The sequence below is a fragment of the Ailuropoda melanoleuca genome, chromosome 16 (genome assembly GCF_002007445.2).
Source record: "Ailuropoda melanoleuca isolate Jingjing chromosome 16, ASM200744v2, whole genome shotgun sequence".
Taxonomy (NCBI): domain Eukaryota; kingdom Metazoa; phylum Chordata; class Mammalia; order Carnivora; family Ursidae; genus Ailuropoda; species Ailuropoda melanoleuca.
Window position 1 is genome coordinate 25,349,785 of NC_048233.1, and position 19,788 is coordinate 25,369,572.

The 19,788-nt window shown below is 38.7% G+C and overlaps 2 protein-coding genes across 5 annotated transcripts in view; both read right to left on the minus strand.

Annotated features, from left to right (window-relative positions):
* Positions 1–7,417: 7,417 nt before the first annotated feature.
* MANSC4 (MANSC domain containing 4) lies at positions 7,418–14,665 on the minus strand. The gene is made up of 3 exons (XM_034644586.1): positions 14,437–14,665; positions 11,202–11,336; positions 7,418–8,787 (listed from the first exon to the last, which is right to left on the minus strand). Exons 1-3 carry the CDS (start codon positions 14,663–14,665, stop codon positions 8,114–8,116), a joined length of 1,038 nt encoding a protein of 345 aa, XP_034500477.1. The 3' UTR covers positions 7,418–8,113.
* Positions 14,666–16,253: 1,588 nt separating this feature from the next.
* Positions 16,254–19,788, minus strand: part of LOC117796570 (translation initiation factor IF-2-like) — an 8,180-nt gene continuing 4,645 nt past the window's right edge. For 2 of the 4 annotated variants that reach the window (XM_034644590.1, XM_034644587.1), the window contains exons 2-3: positions 16,987–17,079; positions 16,254–16,308 (exon numbers count right to left, since the gene is read on the minus strand). The gene's annotated coding sequence lies outside the window, so the exon portion shown is untranslated. Of the gene's footprint in view, positions 17,080–17,940; positions 18,024–19,788 lie in introns of all 4 variants that reach the window. The other 2 variants (XM_034644589.1, XM_034644588.1) reach the window with 2 other exon arrangements.

The window sequence follows — 19,788 nt, forward strand, 5'->3', positions numbered from 1 at the left end:
CTGTGAGCCTGCTTCTTCCTCTCCNAGTTAAGCGTCTGCCTTCGGTTCAGGGCGTGATCCGGGCGTTATGGGATCAAGCCCCACATCAGGCTCCTCCGCTGTGAGCCTGCTTCTTCCTCTCCCACTCCCCCTGCTTGTGTTCCCTCTCTCGCTGGCTGTCTCTATCTCTGTCGAATAAATAAATAAAAAATCTTTTAAAAAAATAATAAGTTCTTTATAGATTTTGGATACTAGCCCTTTATCTGATAAGACATTTGCAAATGTATTTTCCCATTCCATAGGTTACTTTTTAGTTTTGTTGACTGTTTCCTTTGCTGTGCAAAAGCTTTTTATCTTGATGAAGTCCCAATAGTACATTTTTTACTTTTGTTTCCCTTCTTTGGAGACTGTCTAGCAAGAAGTTGCTGCAGCTAAGGTCAGAGAGGTTGCTGCTTGTATTTTCCTCTAGGATTTTGATGGATTGCTATATCACATTTAGGTCTTTCATCCATTTTGAGTCTGTTTTTGTGTATGGTGTAAGAAAATGGTCCAGTTTCATTCTTCTGCATACGGCTATCCAATTTTCCCAACACCACTTGTTGAGGAGACTTTTTTCCACTGGATATTCTTTTGTATCCTGCTTTGTAGAAGATCAGTTGACCATAGAGTTGAGGGTCCATTCCTGGTTTCTGTGTTCTGTTCCATTGTTCTGTGTGTCTGTTTTTGTGTGAATACCGTACTTCTTGATAATTACAGCTTTGTAATACAGCTTGAAGTCTGGAATTGTGATGCCTCCAGCTTTGGTTTTCTTTTTTCAGAATTACTTGGGTATTCGGAGTCTTTTCTGGTTCCATACAAATTTTAGGATTGTTTGTTCCAGTTTGTGAAAAATGTTGATGGTATTTTGATAGGGATTTCATTGAATGTGTAACTTGCTCTAGGTAGCATAGACATTTTAACAATATTTATTCTTCCAATCCATAATCATGGAATGTTTTTCCATCTCTTTGTGTCTTCCTTAATTTCTTTCATAAGTGCTCCATCGTTTTTAGAGTACAGATCCTTTACCTCTTTGGTTAGGTTTCTTCCTAGGTATCTTCTGGGTTTTGGTGCAGTTGTAAAAGGGAACGATTCCTTGATTTCTCTTTCTTTGGCTTCATTGTTAGTGTATAGAAATGTGACTGACTTCTGTGTATTTATTTCATATCCTGCAATTTTGCTGAATTCCTGTACCAGTTCTAGCAACTTTTGGGTGGAGTCTTTTGGGTTTTCTATGTAGAGTATCATGTCTGCGAAGAGTGGAAGTTTGACTTCTTCCTTGCCAATTTGGATGCCTTTATTTCTTTTTGTTGTCTTATTGCTGAGGCTAGGACCTAGTACTATGTTGAACAATAATGGTGAGAGTGGAAATCCCTGTCATGTTCCAGACCTTAGGGTAAAATCTCTTAGTTTTTCCTCATTGAGGATGATATTTGCTGTGGGTTTTTTGTATATGGCTTTTATGATATTGAGGTATGTTCCCTCTATCTCTACATTGCAGAGAGTTTTTATCAAGAAAGGATGTTGTACTTTGTCAAATGCTTTTTCTGCAATTATTTAGAGGATCATATGGTTCTTGTCCTTTCTTTTATTAATGTAGCGTATCACATTGATTGATTGGCAGATATCGAACCACCCTCATAGCCCAGGAATAAATCCCACTTGGTTGTGGTGAATAATCCTTTTAATTTCTTTTTTTTTTTTTTAAGATTTTATTTATTTATTCGACAGAGATAGAGACAGCCAGCGAGAGAGGGAACACAGCAGGGAAGTGGGAGAGGAAGAAGCAGGCTCATAGCGGAGGAGCCTGATGTGGGGCTCGATCCCATAACGCCAGGATCATGCCCTGAGCCGAAGGCAGATGCTTAACCACTGTGCCACCCAGGCGCCCCAATCCTTTTAATTTCTGTTGGATCCTATTGGCTAGTATTTTGGTGATATTTTTTGCATCCATGTTCATCAGAGATACTGGTCTAAAATTCTCCTTTTTGGTGGGGTCTTTGTCTGGTTTGGGGTTTGAGGTAATGCTGGCCCATAGAATGAGTTGGGAAGTTTCCCTCCCATTTCTATTTTTTGAAACAGTTTCAGAAAAATAGTATTAATTCTTCTTTAAATGTTTGGTAGAATTCCCCCAGGAGCCATCAGCCCTGGACTCTTGTTTGTTGGGAGATTTTTGATTTCTGATTCAATTTCTTTGCTGGTTATGGGTCTATTCAGGTTTTCTATTTCTTCCTGTTTTAGTTTTGGTAGTTTATATGTTTCTAGGAATGCATCCATTTCTTCCAGATTTCCTGATTTGTTGGCATATAATTGCTCATAATATTCTCTTATAATTGTTTTCTTCAGTGTTGGTTGTGATCTCTCCTTTTTCATTCATAATTCTATTTATTTTGGTCCCTTCTCTTTTCTTTTTGATAAGTCTGTTAGAGCCTCCATTTTTTACTGCATCTCAGTAATAGCATTTTTAATTTTGGCCTGATTGCATTTTAGTTCTTTTATTTCTACAGTAAGGGATTCTCTAGTATCTTCTATGCTTTTTTTCAAGTCCAGCTAGTGTCTTTTGTTTTAAGTTCTAGTTCAGACATCTTACTTATAATCCATATTGATTAAATCCCTGCAGAGAGTGCTACCTCCTGTTCTTTTCTTTTGTGGTAAGTTTCTCCATCTCATTATTCTGTCCAGAAAATAATAGAAGAAAGAGAGAAAAGACAGCAATACTTCCCAAAAGTGGCCGCTTTTCTGTTTGTAGCATTGCAGCATTTCTTTTATCAGATCTCCAGTTGATATTGCAAGTGTTCAGAAAGATTTGATAACTATCTAGCTGAATTCCAGGGACAAGACAAACATGGGGTCCTCTGCTCCTCTGCCATGTTAACTCCAACAGCCACATCACACTTAAAGTATTTTTTCATATTAATGCATCATAGCAATGATTATTCAACAGTTTTCTTATTTGTACAGTGTGGCAGTAGAACTAATTAGAAGATCTGTGTGATTCCTTCTGGTTTGAAAGTGTTTTTATTTTCCTTCTGTCATCACTTAAATATTCACATATATACATATATTGTTATTTTGTCTCATATTTCTTTCCCTACAAATTAGCATCTATTGGTTGCTTTTGAATACAGATCTTCCTCAACTTATGATGTCCCAACAAATCCATTTTAAGATGAAAATATTGTAAGTTGAAAATGCATTTAATACACCTAACCTACCAAACATCATAGCTTAGCCCAGCCTGCCTTAAATGCGCTTGAAACATTTAACATTACCCTGCAGTGAGGCAGAATCATCGAACACAAAGCCTATTTTATAATGAAGTGTTGAATATCTCATATAATTTATTGAATACTATACTGAAAGTGAAGGAATGGTTTTATGGGTGCAAAGGGTTCAAGTGCTTGTCAGTATACCGGTTGCTTACCCTTGTGATCGCATGGCTGGCTAGGAGCTTTGGCTGCCGCTGCCAGCATCATGGCAAAGCATCATCACATATTACTGGCCTGGGAAAAGGTCAAAATTCAAAACTTGAAGTGTGGTTTCTACAGAATGTGTTACTGCTTTCACACCATTGTGAAGTCGAAAAATCGTTAAGTTTTGAGTCATATTAAGTCGGGACCAGCCGTAATGACTTTGTTATTTGGGAAAGTAGGCTCAGAACCCTGTCCCCTGAATATAGTTCAGTGCTTTTTTACATAACTGCTGTCTACCCAATGCATTTTTCACAGATGCCAATTCTGATCAGAAAAAGGGTTTTGGGGGGTGCCTGGGTGGCACAGCGGTTGGGCGTCTGCCTTCGGCTCAGGGCGTGATCCCGGCATTGTGGGATCGAGCCCCACATCTGGCTTCTCTGCTATGAGCCTGCTTCTTCCTCTCCCGCTCCCCCTGCTTGTGTTCACTCTCTCGCTGGCTGTCTCTATCTCTGTCAAATAAATAAAATCTTTAAAAAAAAAAAAAAAGGAAAAGAAAAAAGATTTTGGAAGTATTTTCTAGCTGGGAAAGTTTGCTCCATTCTTCTCTTTTGGGCTCACTTTATGTTAATTCAACTCTGTTTAGCATCCTCCTTTATGTTCTCTGGGGGTCTTTTCTCCAAGCCCAAGCTTGCAGAAAAGTGGAAATGGAGGTTAACCAGTATTCATCTCTCTAGATTCCCAAAGTTAGAGCTTCCAAAGCTCAGAAAAGAGATGATGTGTAAGGACCTTGAAATTAATTGGAGTAAATGACAAGAACTGCCCTGTGAAGTATTCCATTCAATTTAGCTGTCAGTTCAGTATTTTAAAGTATATTTGTTATTTCTTACCTCTTCCAAAGTTGTAAGTGATTAAGTTAAATTAAAATAGGGGAATTATTGAGTTTGTTATTTGTCTAAGACTTATTTTGCCTAACAGAATTAGGGAACATAAATGAAAGCCAGAAAGTATTTGAAAACAATTACCCAAAGGATTTATATGAAATGAAGATATGATTTGGTATTAGCAAGGCCAAGAATTTGTATGTTCTTAAGTATGATAATATGACTTGATTCCAAAAAGAGATACATTGTAATCCACTGCATGGAAATAGTAAATGAAAAGCAAAGTTAAGTAACTTTTAGATCAGGTTTAAAGCAGACTTTAAATGTATTAAAATGGTATATTTCTTAGAGATTCGTGAAGTTTAGGGAAATTCAGATGCAGAAACAGGATGAGGAAGGGAACATTTTAAAAACAGAGTTTGAGGAGAAATGATCATTTGGGAACATGTAAAGAGGTGGTAGATTAGGGTCGTCCGTCCTGTAGTGATAGTAGTGATAATACAGCGCAGATGAAAGCGGAGGAAGTAACGATGTGTAGTAAAGAACCGGACCTGGCCCAAAGAGAGGTCTGGCCTTTGCCTGCAGCTTCTAGGAGGTCGCCTAAGTCACACCTCATAGGAATATCTTTGTTTAGGGTGAGAGCCAGTCACAATGGATTTTAGGGTGGGGCTGGCCACACCTGACAGTCTTAGCCATGCCAAAAAAACCACATGATTTAGAGCAAGGGGTTTTGAGTCACCTGGGATCAGTCCACCTGGCAGCTGAGATCAACTACCCAGGTAATCACTCAGTCATACCCATGTAGTAGAGCCTCTATAAAAACTTTGAATGCTGAAGTGCAGGCAGGCTTCCCTCGTTGGCGATGCTAGGCGTATTATCATACACTGGTACAAGAAAAGTAACACATCTTGCCTCTAGTGGGAGAAGACACCAGAAGCTATGACTTTGGAACCCTCTGTGACTTCATCCTATGTGCTTCCTCCCTTGGCTGATTTTAATTCATATCCTTTCTCTGTGATAAACCATACCATGTGTATAACAGCTTTCCTTGAGTTCTGTGAATTATTCTAGTGAATTACCAAACTTGGGGGTGGTTTTAAGGCAGACTTCCCCACTCCAAATTTATACTTGGTGTCTTGTAGAGCACTGTACCATCTAGCCTTTGCAATTTGCCTATCTCCAGGCAACTGACCTGAAGACAGGCTGTAGCACTGACACCTAATGGCAAACTCCTAGAGCTGTAAGATTAATACAGAACTGCCTCAAATGGAAAGCAGTTGCTATCATTGTAATTTTAGCAATAATTAAACAGCACTGTTTATCATTAATCAGATCTTTATCCTTTAAACTATTAATTGAACCAATATAAACAATGAACATGATCATATTTATTCTTATAACCAGTGTAAGGGATATTTGCTGAATTGATATACATTCCCTGCTGATGTCACCTAACCTACCAAACATCATCATTAAAGTTACATAACTCAGAAGTTGCTTAAACACGTAGGCAACTAAGAAATAGGACAAATCTGTTTCCTTAATTGTGGCATGCTTTAGTTCTTTCTTTGCATATATTCTTCCCAACATTGGTAAGTATTTCATAATACTGGACTGGACAGTTACAGACTTTTTAAAAGAGGTCTGGCTAGTTACAATGTTGGAAAGATTTCAGTATCATGGTTACTTTGCAACTGAGTGTAACAGTCTTGGTCTTGGTTGTTGACTGGGCCTTGAGAATCTTTGTTTCTTAAGAAAGTTTTAAATTCTATTCAGATCTCTTTTGGTCCTTGTGGCTTCCAGGAAGGACATGGTTTCTGGGCTCGGCAATTTTTTTTTTTAAAGATTTACTATTTATTTGACAGAAAGACAGCCAGCAAGAGAGGGAACAGAAGCAGGGAGAGTGGGAGAGGAAGAAGCAGGCTCCCAGCAGAAGAGCCTGACATGGGGCTCCATCCCAGAACGCCAGGATCACGCCCTGAGCCAAAGGCAGACGCTTAACAACTGAGCCACCCAGGCACCCCATAGGCTCGGCAATTTTTGCTTCCTGGCTGACTCTGGTCTGGTTGCATCTACAGTCTGTCCTCAGTTTATCTGATGGTCACAGGTAGTGGCTGAAGAAGCGGAGTATGAGTTTGTTTTCTTACAAAGGTAAATATGTTTTCTCAAATTATGGTCATTTCTATAAAAATACCAATTTTAGGAAATGAGCAAATTCTGAGAAACCCCAAGGAAGAAAAACCTTTCTCTAGCAGCCCTGGTTTTTTGGGAAACCTTTAAGCAACTTGTTTATATTTTAACGAAAAATAATCTTTTAAAAGACTGTACAGATAATTTTTAAAGGCTGCTTCTTGAATTATTTATTTAAATATAATTTTAGGGTAATTTAAATCTTTATATCCTCCCTACGTAGTACAGGCATTCTTTTTCTAATGAATTAGGAAAGAAATTGATAAAATTTATAATATTTAATATCATGACTAGCAAATAAGGGTAAATTGGTGAAGTTTATAAATTAAGACTTTTACTTGTGGCTAATATTCCACTCAGAGATTTTGTATTTTTCTTTTTTTTTTTTAAGATTATTTATTAATTTATTTGACAGAGATAGAGACAGCCAGCGAGAGAGGGAACACAAGCAGGGGGAGTGGGAGAGGAAGAAGCAGGCTCATAGCGGAAGAGCCTGATGTGGGGCTCGATCCCATAACACCGGGATCACGCCCTGAGCCGAAGGCAGACGCTTAACCGCTGTGCCACCCAGGTGCCCCTATATTTTTCTTTCTTATATTAGATAAAGAAACAGACATTTTTTTCCCCCACACAGTGTCAACACTAGGGAAAGAAACAAATACCTCTTAAGCCACTGGACAGTGTTTTAACATAAAAGAGAACAGAACTATTAATCCTGTAATAGGATTTCCTCAATCTATTCTTCATGCTTATTTGGCTGTCTTTTAATATCTGTCCTCATATTTAAAAAGAGTTTCAAGGATTAGATTAAGGGTCTAAAGTTTAAAATCACTGGAGACTTAATTGAATTAAAGTGTCTGCACTTCAGGGTGGGGGGGTAGATCTGGTGTAAGATTAAGGCAGAGCTCAAATACGTACAGCTAATATTTGAACCTGGGAAAACAATGCATACACATGAGGAATGGGAACTGAAACTCCCAAGGTTTATTCAACAGGGATCAACACAAAACTCAAAGATTCCAGTACCAAAGTTATTTGAAGGCATATCAGCTTTCAAAAATGAAGACGGTTTAGGATTAAGAGGAATTAATCAATTGAACATTAAAACTGTATAAAAACAGGCAGCCGTTTGCACATGGGTTAGTAACTGTAATAACAGCGCTCTTCTGTCCAAACCACTAAAAGATTTTATTAACATACATGACAATAATTTGACCTTGACAGGAGACAAATATGATGTTATGGTGTTTTCCTCTCTGTATCTTTTTTCCATGCTTTTTGGGACAATGGAAGCTTTTAATCTAACTGATTTCAAGCATGAACTTTTGAACCAGATTACCTATTAAATCCTGCCTTCACTATTTATTAGCTCTGTGACTTTAGGCAAGATATTTAGCCTCTCTTCTCATTTACTCATCTATAAAATGTGATAATAATATTTCAAAAAATAGAAATAATGAAAAAAAGCAGTTAAGTTTATCAAGCATTTGGCCTTTTTTTAGAGATTGGTGGAACTGGGCATCCTGTGCGATTATTTTTTTTAACCAACTGCCCTTGTCTTAAGGAAACTAAAAATGATCCTCTTGGAAGCTTACAGTCTCTCTGTAACTTTTAAGAGTTCTCCTTTAGAGTGTTAAATTTTTTAATTTGCCTGGATTCTGACTTTCTCTGTCCCAACTTATACTGGCCCTGCTGCTTTCTACAGCATCCAGATGCCAGGATGATTATACAACAGCAAAGGAAGACAAAAGAGGTACAGAGGGCTACTGGAGCCAGCCACATCTTTGAAGTCATAGATGCCCCATCAGGGGTCATGTCTCCCTTCTCAGATGTGTAGTTTCTGCTGTTGGACCCCTTGGTTTTGTTTAGTAATTGCTTGCTACTGTTGAGTCGGGATGGAATAGGCCTATGAAAAAGTTTTGTGTCTATGGGAACAAAGAAAGGAGAAATAGTCTTGTTATCTGGATTATTGATGAAATCAGTGCTGTGTGAGACCATATTTACATCTGTGGTAATGAAGTCATTCAGGGAAATGAATCTTGCCCAAGAATCTGTGGTTAATTCCCTGGAATACCTGGTATTGTCTGTGTTGACAACCAAATCTTGATGTGTGGTTATTGATGGCGCCTCTGTGGATGGCAGCATTTGGTTTATCACAGTGGGTTGTTGTTTATCTAAATGTGTAGCTTTTAAAATCCGTAGTCTGTCCCATGTGTTAGATGAAGAACGGGTATTTAGATATGTGGGAGGTGATTGTTCAAAAACCAGCAAATCTGGATCTATACCTGAAAGATAAATAAGGCATCATTCATTTTATTTTTTATTTCAAGGAGAGAACGTCAAAGCACAGTTTGGAGAGGTCTTGGGTTTGCCACTGAGTTAGTGAGCTAAGCTTAAGTTCAGGTTCTACTGTTGCATACTCCTGAACGGCTTAGAAACATACTGGCCACATTTGAATTTATCTTAACTTTCTAGAACACTTTCCATTATAAACAAGTTTGGCTACATCGTGGAGGATTCTTTGTGTCTGCCAGGGCTTTTGGGTAACAATAGCCAATGTTAGTGTAAGAACTGCAAAAAAACTAACCATTTGAGATATATAGTATTTTAAAATGAAGTTTTAAAAAAAGTGTAAGTGTATTCAAAATTAGGAGCAAAGCCCTCCGTCTCCTCCCTTCCCAGTCCCTGAGGGTCCTGACTTTGTCTTCAGTATTTTCTCTTGTAAAGGAACTCCTTTCCCTCTGACTTCAGACATGTGCAAATATTGCTCTGTCTGCAAAGGGAAAGGAAAAAAACCTCTCCACAGCTTTTCAGTTGTCTCTTCTAGCAGTTTCTGTCTGTCTCTCTTTCTCCCTCTAGACATACCCACATCCATTTCCTTTCTTTGTTGTTTGCCTTCTGCCATCTTGTTCCATCCTCGCTATTCTGTCAGAATTATGCTTCTGAGGTAATCAGTAGTTTCCATATCTCCTGATCAGCCTCATTGCTTTGACTTCTCTTTTATCATCAATACTGCTAACCATCCTTTCCTTAAAATTCTCCTCCCGTGACTCCCGGGAGCGCAGTCTCTCTTGGCACTTTACCTCAGACTGCCTGCTTCTCGTTTTTTTTCTTTAGTTGGTTCTCTCCTTGGTCCTAACTGGTTGTGTGCTTTCCACAATCCTTAGTCCTTTGTCTTCTGCTGAATTTTCTCTTCATCTCATCCCTTCACCACACACACACACAAGTATCCTCATCAACTGTCACCACTAGATCGGTGGCAACTAAAATCCATATCACCAGTTACTTCCTCTTTCTTGGTCTCTGGTCTCATTTCTCCTGTGCTCTACTGAAGGTTCCCACCTGGACATTCATGTCATCACTGGACATTCCCAAAGCCAACATCATTTTGTGTGGCTCTCTGTCTCTTTCAGTGACCGCACCAATATTCCATCACCCATGCTGGAATCTCTACGTACTGCAGAGCAATCTTGGACGCCTCTCTCTTCTTTTCCTTCATCTAAAAACTAACTAGGTCCTATCCAGTTCCCTCCCAAATGTGCTGGTAATCATCCCTCCTCTTCATTGCAGTTATGGTCACCTTCTCCAGATCTAATGCCTCCCTGACTAGATACTCTAATTTGCATCCTGCATATAACTTTGCTAGACTAAAGACAACCACACTCATGACTTTAGTGATGGCGTTTTCTCATTAAATGCCTTTGCTGGTTCTCTGTTGATGACAAAGTCAAACCAAAACACTACTCTGTCCAAAGCCCTTTTGAAACCTGGCGTACCCTATCGTACCCAGATTTTCATTGCAACCTCAACTGTGACCCTTTGGTAGCCAGACCTGTTTTCTTACTTTTCCGTGGTATGATACAGAACTCCTTATCTTGCCTGTGCCTGGCCTCTTCCACGAAGCTGCCTCTGAATTTAGCTTTAAGTCTCCTCTTCTTTTGAGTGTTTGTGCTTGAGGCAGTATCACACCTTTTTGTATTCAATTACATGTTCTACACTAATTGTGAGACTTCTCACATCAACTAGATTGTAAGAAACTCAAGGGCAGAGATATGGCTGCCTCTTCTGCAATGCTGCTCCCAGCCTGCATTAGGTGTTCAGTAAGTACAAATCAGTGACAAAATTTATCGCCTTTGTATTTTGATGGCAAAAATCTATTCTTTCATATTTACCAATTTGCACCCTGAGTTTATATACATGGGCAAAGGACACTTAAATGTGTATTTACCTGAAATAAAATATACCAGTTATCTTGGGACCATTGGTATGCTAATGTATGTTAGTAAGCGCATTTCCTTGTCCTTGACATGCATTTAGTAGAATCCTTGTATGCAGTGTGCATGGACCTCAAAACTGACATTAAGCATTTTCTTTATTCCTGGTAGCATCCTTAGCCCCTGCAGTAGAAATGCCTATTTTGACTCTTGCTGGGGGCTCCTGGAATAAATGTAATGCTTAGCTCTTCTTCACATACGATTTGTTATCATTTAGAATGAACTCATCATTGCTGAGCGTGCCAAACTAAAGGGAATTTACTTTTAGCTTTTTGCCCTGGATGCCCAAAACTTTTCCAGATAGAGATTGCTGGAAAATAATGATTCATACATGGTTGTTGCCTGCCAGTTTCTAGGTTATATACATCTCTACTAGAGCATTACCAACATTCTTCAACATGCATACAAAATACATAAATCATTACCTTCTGTTATGTTGTATAAAATGGCACTGGTTCCAGGCTCTAATATGCAGCTCTCCAGCGTTGGGCAGTGAATATGGAGGCAGTTGACATTGTCATGAATAGGATCATGGTAGAAGACAGCCACGTTACAGGAAACTGAAAGGAAAAGTACATCTGCAGTTGGTTTTGGTTTCTCCCAGCTGGATGAGCTCTGAGTAACTTACATTTCTTTCAAGAACATTGTATTAACAGCAATATATCGCAGGGCTATGTTCAGATATCTTATAGAACATTGTGAACTACAGTAACTGTTTCTATGAATATGGAAAATGCCTTTTATAAGAAACTATCCACTGATTTTCTCTAATCTTTCACACACTTCATTCCATAGAGGATTACCTGGGATCATTTTCCAATCCCAGTATTTTATGTTCATGAAAAGTTCGATTGGCTACAGAAGCCCCTGGGGATTTATACATATCAGATTTCTAGTTGCAGTGCCCTCTCAGAATGCTAAGGCACTGGAATTCACCAGAGAAAGAAATACAAAAATAAAGCGACAGATGTTGTAACAAAAGAGGGAGTCATGGGAAGGCAAAAACTGCAATTACTGGGAGAGGCCCAGATGGTGGAAAGGCAGCAGGCCAGGTGAACACTACCCTGACCCTGATTATAGGGGAGCACTAGCCTCACGTTGCAAATCACACGTCCTATGAAATCCTGTTCAGTGTCCTTTATTTTATTTTATTTTTTTTTTAAAGATTTTATTTATTTGACAGAGAGAGACACAGCAAGAGAGGGAACACAAGCAGGGGNTCACGTTGCAAATCACACGTCCTATGAAATCCTGTTCAGTGTCCTTTATTTTATTTATTTTTTTTTTAAAGATTTTATTTATTTGACAGAGAGAGACACAGCAAGAGAGGGAACACAAGCAGGGGGAGTGGGAGAGAGAGAAGCAGGCTTCTCGCTTAGCAGGAAGCCCGATGCAGGGATCGATCCCAGGACCCTGGGATCATGACCTGAGCCCAAGGCGGACGCTTAACAACTGAGCCACCCAGGCGCCCCATGTTCAGTGTCCTTTAAAGAGGAAGAGCCTACTGACAAGGATGTGAGCATTTGGAATTCTAATGGGTAGGGGTACATGACTTACGCTATCTCCCTTCTACTAAATAAGTTTGCTCCATGCAATGTATCATGTTATTTCTGGAAAACCTTATGTGTGATTTGTTGAGTGCCAGTCTTTAGTCTGTCCTCCCTAAAGTGCAAAACAGATTTTCCCCCTGCTGCCATGTAGGAGGAACCATGCGCTGGGAAATACCCATTGACCAAAGGTATCAACTTCTTTAATAAAATAAGAAGTCAGAGGGATAGCACACAATGACCAGACCTCAGAGTATGCCTGAAGCTGTTGTGGAATTGCGGTTGGCCAAACCTCTGCGGCTTCTGTGTAAGGTTAACGTAGGGAGCTGTGTCTCCCCCATTACTTCTGGAGAGTCCAGGAGGATAAAGAAGAGGGTAGAATTCAATTAATAATACATTGCTAATACATTTTAGATTACAAATGCATTCCCTGAAGACTGGGCTGCCACGTTCAAGGGAAAGGACTAAAAAATATTCAAATTTAGACATCTAAATTTTNAAAAATATTCAAATTTAGACATCTAAATTTTTGATAAGAAAGTAGTTGATGTAAAGAGAATAATTTTAGAAGATGTTTTATATTCCTCTTTGTGTACACTTTAGAGTTCCAGCCCTGAACAGGTTAGCTATTGCAGGACTCTGGCTTTTTAAAGTTCTGGCTTCCAGCTAAAAACAGAGACGTGTGTTCGTGCCCTTTCTTCTGGAGGAAGAAAACCACAACTTGGAAGCTACAGGGGCTCTAAAATCATGGAATTCTACTAGATGCTTATCGTATCCCTCTGGAAGTCCAGAAGACAAAGTTTCCCTACGATGGACAGTCAGGTAAATTGATGCCATGGAAATGCTGAAAAGTATCCCCCCCTTACCCACCTTCCCTCAAGGCTTATGGGATTTAGAAGCATCTCTCAGGTGAAAATCTGGATTGGCAACCTTTTCAAGAAGATTTCCCTTTAGGGGTATCTGTGTGGCTCAGTCGGTTAAGCCTCTGCCTTCGGCTCAGGTCATGATCCCAGGGTCCTGAGATTGAGCTCCACATCGGGCTCCCTGCTCAACCGGGAGTCTGCTTCTCCCTCTGCCTCTGCTGTTCCCCTGCTTGTACTCTCTTGTTCTCTCTCTCTCTCTTAAATAAATCAATAATTTTAAAAAATATTTCCCTTTAAAAACTTAATTGCTCTCTTGTGTGCCTGACTAACTTTTGAGGGCTTAGCCTGGGACAGCTTCTCACACTGTGGTCAGTTTATACCCTCCGGTAGCCTCAATCTGCATCCCAGAAATCTTCCATGCATACTTGGATAAGAGGCACTGGCAATTAATAAGTCGGTATCAAACCATGGAAAGAAAGTGTGGAAGAACCAAGAGAATTATTTTAAAGTGTTGTGTTGCTTTTGCTGTTTCTTTCCAAGTAGCTTTAAAATCTTGGAAAAATGAAAAACAAATGAAAGAAGTCTTTAGACAATTGTAACTGGAAATTCTGCAATAATGAAATGTTTTCCTCATTATAAACCTGGATCATATTACATGGGTGATGTTTAACTCTGATTGTGGATTTCAGACCAAAAAATCAGAATATTTAAAATATATATTTCTTTTCTTTCTTTTTGCTATTTGACATATATCTACCTATGTGTTTCAAAACATCAATCATAGTCTAAATTCCTGTTCAGTGCAACCCATATTTGCTCAACACAAGCAAGCACATTTTAAAAATTTGAAATACTGATATCACCAAAAGAACTTTGAAAAGGAAATTATTATAAATATTTTTGAAATCACATATGCCATATTTGGGGGCTATGGAAATATTGTTAGTTAACCCTCAAGGAAAAATTTTCATTTAGCACTTTAGTGAAGAGAAGAAGATATTGTGTTACCTGTAGTTTCCATGGCATTCTGGGTGGTTACCAGATTTGTAAACTGAGCCAGCACTGACCCTGACGGGCAAAGTCAGTCCTCAGTCTCTCTCCCACTCTCCCCCGTCCCCACGTCTCTCCCTCATCTTCCCTAGTCCTGTTCATCTGTTTGTTCCCTAGAACCTCTGCCTAGGGTTCCTTACTTAGGTCTTCATTTTATAAGTTTCTCTGGATTTTTGTGCAGGCATGTCATTAATACTTACCATCCTTCCTAAGGCAGCAGCTCCTGCTGCATTTCTGGCCGGTGCTTTCCGAATAATACTTCAGGAACTGAGCTCCCAGCTTCTGAGACTCCTCCAGGTTAATCAGAAGCCCTGGAAAGCGACGGATCCAACAGTCTCTGTAAAAAATGGTGGGTGAGCAGAGTGAGTCTGCCGTCCACCCCATGCTCAGGAGCAGGACCAAGGCTGTTGCCACCACCGCCACATGCATTTCCCTGGTACAAAGACTGGGCAAGAAGTCTGAGTTGCAGACAGACGCTGAAGCTGACCATCGGAGTTCAGGACAGTTTCTGGAACTTCGAGGCTGTTGCTAAGGGACTCTCCTGGAGAGTCACCTTCTAGAAAAATGAAGCCATTCTTTGACTGCATATTGATTTTTCTTTTGTTTCTTCCCAGCTAAGCCCTAGGTGAACATTTGACTTTCTGACGTTAATTTTGAACATTTTCCAGGCCATTCTGATACTCTGTTCCTTACCCTCTTGAAGACGTGGATTCTCCCCTCTGTTTTTCTTCTTTTTCTGAAAGTGAATGGTCACAGACACCTCTTACTAAGTAAATATAAAGACAAGTGGAAACCCTAGCTAAGAGTCCTTCTGAGAAAAACAATAGTTTAGTCACGATGTCAGATAAAGGAAGGATCCATTTCACCAGAAACAAGGGGACTGCTGTATGGTTTTAAAGGAATCTGTGACTGCAGATTTTTTTTTTTAATTATTGGGGATTTTTTTCCTTATGAATTTAAGTTCTAGTATTTACATACACTAGAAAACCAGTTTGTGCACTGGTTTAAATTCTTTGTTTTTACTAAACAAAATAACAACAACAAAACCTTGAAAGTAAATGAAAACTGAAAATGAAAAAAAAAGTTAAAATTTTAATTTTGCAGTGATTTTGAAAACATTGAATGTGGATATGTAGATCCTGGTCACTTCTTGGAGCCAGGCATTCCCCCCCTCCCAAAAGGCCAGCCACAAGCTCTCTTTAAAAAGAGCAAATGAAAATCATTACAGTGAAAATTGTGAAGAAATTCAAAATGGGGGCTATCTAATCTGTTTTCTGAGATTCATGTTTGAAGTTATAAAGGATACTTCTTTTTGAAGCATATACAAAAAGGCATAGTATCTCTGATTGAAGCAGAAATAGTTGCTAAGAAACGTGTATTAGGGAGATGATGAAATGGTTTTAAATTTCTGAATATTAATAAAATCACTTCAAATGCAATGCCAAAACGTTTGAAAAGATACTAAAGAGAGCAAAAATGGCCTCTCACTTTTGTGAAGATTGTAGTTTCCATATCCCATGATGATGATGTCCAAGATGACAAATTAGTTCAAAGCATGAAATTGTTGCTTTTTTGTATCCATTTTTATACCAAGCATAAGTGAAAGTCAGCTTTTGGCATAAAGTATGGCTGAACTGCTCTTTTCAAAAAAACAAAAATGAAGCTTTTTCTATCCTGTGATCTGGGTTTCTTTCATACCTTTTGCGTAATGCCTCATTCACTTACTTGACACAAAAATGTTAACATTCTTTGAATTTTCATTTCTCCACCTGTTTCGTGATAATAGCCTATCACATATCCTTTGATTTTTAGGAATATATGATTTAATCATCAATAAGAAAAAGAAAATATTCAAAAGGCTGAATAACTTTAAGAACAAAACATTTTACTTTCTCCTAAGCAAAAATTATAACATGGATTAACTCCTAACCTTGCATAAGCCGCATAAAATAAACTAAAAATGGTAAATATGTTATTCTATTGAACTTCTCATAGAAAGCAAGTTTCAGTTGCTTACCTGCAAATAATCGGACTGTTCTCTCTGTTCCAATGGGAAAGGGAAGAGAGGTTTCCTAATGGCAAAGCAAGGGACAGGTGAGGAACAAAAGATTACTCCCTTTCTCCATGAGGATGCATAGATATTGTGATTAGTTTATGCCCTGGGGACATAAGCCAGAAAGTCAGCTTTCCAGCCTTCTAACCTCTGTGTCTTTCAATCACATTAAATGCAGTTTCTTTCGTGTGATACGTAATTCCTTGAAGTTCTCATGTATCCTGCAGGGATAATGGAACAACCCATAATTGCTTAATCCTTTTGCTGTCAAATGGTGTTCAAGTAAAGATCAAAGTTGTATTTTAAAGAATCTCCAAGTTCCAGTGTAAAAGCATGCTTTAAAATTTTTAAAACAATTTTTTTGGTGATTGCATAAACATTCAGTCTGGAAACCAGGGACTTCTTGGAGCCAAGTATTTTGAAAAGGAGAGATAGAAACTGGACTGCAGGGGCAGAGGGAGGAATCCACAATGGGCTGAGATATGTGGCCCAGAAACCTCTAGTCTCAAAACTTGTCATGTGAGATGAAATTGCAGAAACCAGAAAGCAATTCTAACTCTGAATAAAAAATTACTATGTAGCCTTTGTATAGATTTTATCAACTACTCAGAACCGTTACACTATTGCAATGCAGTGATTTATTGTACTTCTTTCCAACTGGGTGCTCTTGAGAAGGGTTCAAAAATTGGATTCTTACCTTAAAAACCTTTCTTCTCTTCCGAGAGCCTATTCAGTTGCTCTAGTGCTCTAGTGTCCCAGGTGATTTACTAAGATCTTTGGAAAACACTGACTGCAAAAAAAATGAAGTTTTGCTTACATGAAGATGCTCAATCTGAATTAAATATGAGCCATTTTTATTTTATTTTTTAAAAGATTTATTTATTTGAGAGAGAGTGTACACATGGGGGGGGTCGAAAGAGAGGGAAAGGAAAAACAGACTCCCCACTGAGCGGGGAGCCTGACGGGAATGGTGGTGTAGAGTTGGAGGGGGACTCTATCTCCTGTCCCTACCCAGAGATCATGACCTGAGCTGAAGCCAAAAGATGGATGTTCAACCCACTGAGAGCCACCCAGCCACCCCTGAGCCATTTTTAAGGAACTGTGCTACTTAAAACTCATTTAAATTGTCCCATATGCTTTTGTGAAAGGAAAAGATTTCAGTTTTGCTTGTTAAAAAAGAAAAAAATATTTTTTCTTAAAATGTTTTGCTTTTTATTAAATTGATATATATTTCACTTTAAAAATCTGAACTATACAGAGAAGTACAAAAAGAAAAACTGTAGTCTTATAGTCTTAACACTTTCGTTAACATCCTTCTAGACATCTCTATTAAAAAATAGATACATATATACCATTTTACATAAATGGATTCATACTGTTCCAGAAACTGTTTTTTAAAGATTTATTTATTTTAGAGACAGAGGACACAGTGGGGAGGGGCAGAGGGAGAGGGAGAGAGAATCTTGAGCAGACTCCACACTGAGCATGGAGCTCACTCAGGGTTCGATCCCACAACCCCGAGATCACGACCTGACCTGAAACCAAGAGTCTGATGCTTAACTGACTGTGCCACCCAGATGCCCCTCCAGAAACTGTTTTTTAAGAATCTGGTGTAAAATCATATTTTTCAGGGTTCCTATAGAAAGATTACATGTGTATCCAAAGTTGTAATGGCACTACGGTATTTCATTCCACACGTGTGCCAAAATTTACTCTGCACTTCAGCTTCCTCAGCTGTAAAACAGAATAAAAAATAATATTGTAATCCACAAAAAACACTGACAATAGTGCCTGGCATATAATAAACATTCCATAAATGTTAGCTACTATTACTATTATACATTATGTTTTCCAATTGTTTATTATTAAAAGCAGTGCTGTGATAAACCTCTTGTACTTAATTTTTTTTTTTCATTCTTGGTCATAAGGTATATTTTCCATACATTCTTCAAGAAACAGCCGGTGTCTGACTCTTACTGTAGTCTTTTGTAAAAAGATCATAATATAAAGTGTCTCAAGTGAGTCATTGACGCACCACAAAGGCCAGTCTTTATTATTCATTGTTCAGTCAATAACAGATCTATAAAATTATACCACCAGTTATATATAAGCAATATTTTCATAAGGCTTAGAAATAATATTCTAGATCTTTTGTAAATGAGTTTATATTGCTTTAACTTTGCATTTCTAGCCGAACAGAAAACTTGCTGTGTGAGTTATAGGAATGATTAGATCTTTTAAGATACTTCCAATCCTAAATGACGTTATTATCATATCAGGGCCAAAAAGCTTACAGGTTCAGTGCCCAGTATTGTCAGACTAACACCCCAGATTCTCTGCCCAAGCTAATCTTACTCTGATAATATCACTGGGCATGAATTGCCTTTCTGATGTGCATCACTCTTTGAGCGTGGTTTTTTGGGTCTGTTTGGAAGGCAAGAAAATACCAGTCTGAGGCATATCTCTGATGTTTGGAAACAAAAGCATCCATTGGTGAAAGATTCTAAAAGGACAGAGAAGAGACTAAGAGCCTGTTCTTCTTGGCTGACCCACTGAATCTGGCATTGTCGCCGTCCCAAGTCCAAGCCTCTTTGATGGAGGATGTGCCTCCCAGCAAAATTCCCCAGCTGAAGGCCTAAGACTGGAGGTGGCACTTTACCTTCCCAAAGAGGTTGCTAAATGCATGGTCACTCCCCACTAAGAACCTTAGAATGTCTTGACTGCACCCTTATTGAGAACAGAAGTATGAGAAATTGGTTGAGAATGGAGTTTTATCAGTAATGATTTAAAGGCCAAGTGAAACAAGGCGAAAAGCTAAAAGTTGTTCACAGAATTTAAAAAAAAAATAGATAAATGAGGCAAGTCATAGATCCATCCTTGTCTCCTTCACTGTTTTTAGGGAGGCCAGAATCTACTAGAATTTTTTTCTATATTTTTAAAATTTTAGTTCCCTATTCATGGTGTTTTATAAAGAAAATAATGGAGGCAGCTAAGTTACATGGTGAGAAGCACAAATTAACCAAAATGGTGCCGAAAGGATTTCATGCTTTACCAATAACGACTTTCTTCGCTGCTTTTTAACTCCTTCCCCTTCCTAAGGTAAAATGTTAATCAGCGTTGTAGGAGGTATCTTGTTTCAAAAAGCAGCAATGTGCATATGAAGGTGGCATTTAACAACTTGTCATTCTAGAAGACAGCTGAAACTTGTAATAATAAAAACAAAGCCCAAATACATCTTCTCCCCAAGTTGAGGACTATTATAAAAGAATCTTGGTCCAGGAAAATTTTCAAGGGTTTTTTGTAGGATAAGGTGCCTGCTCTCTCCCAATCCTTATCTCTCCATCTACCCAAAGCTAACCTAACAGTATCGCCCTCACCCCCTTCTAAGATTAATTCATATCTCATGAGCAACACGAGGCCCTTATTATTGGGGGTGAGTTTTCTATGCATTTCTTTGCAACGTTCAGTGAGAGAAGACCGAGAAGAAGTGATCCCTCCC

Coding starts and splice junctions, on each gene's coding strand:
- MANSC4 (XM_034644586.1), bottom strand. CDS start 14,665: ATGCATGTGGCGGTGGTGGCAACAGCCTTGGTCCTGCTCCTGAGCATG. Junction 11,337..14,436: donor CTGCTGCCTTAGGAAGGATG/GTAAGTATTAAT, acceptor TTTTCCTTTCAG/TTTCCTGTAACGTGGCTGTC. Junction 8,788..11,201: donor TTTATACAACATAACAGAAG/GTAATGATTTAT, acceptor TTTATCTTTCAG/GTATAGATCCAGATTTGCTG.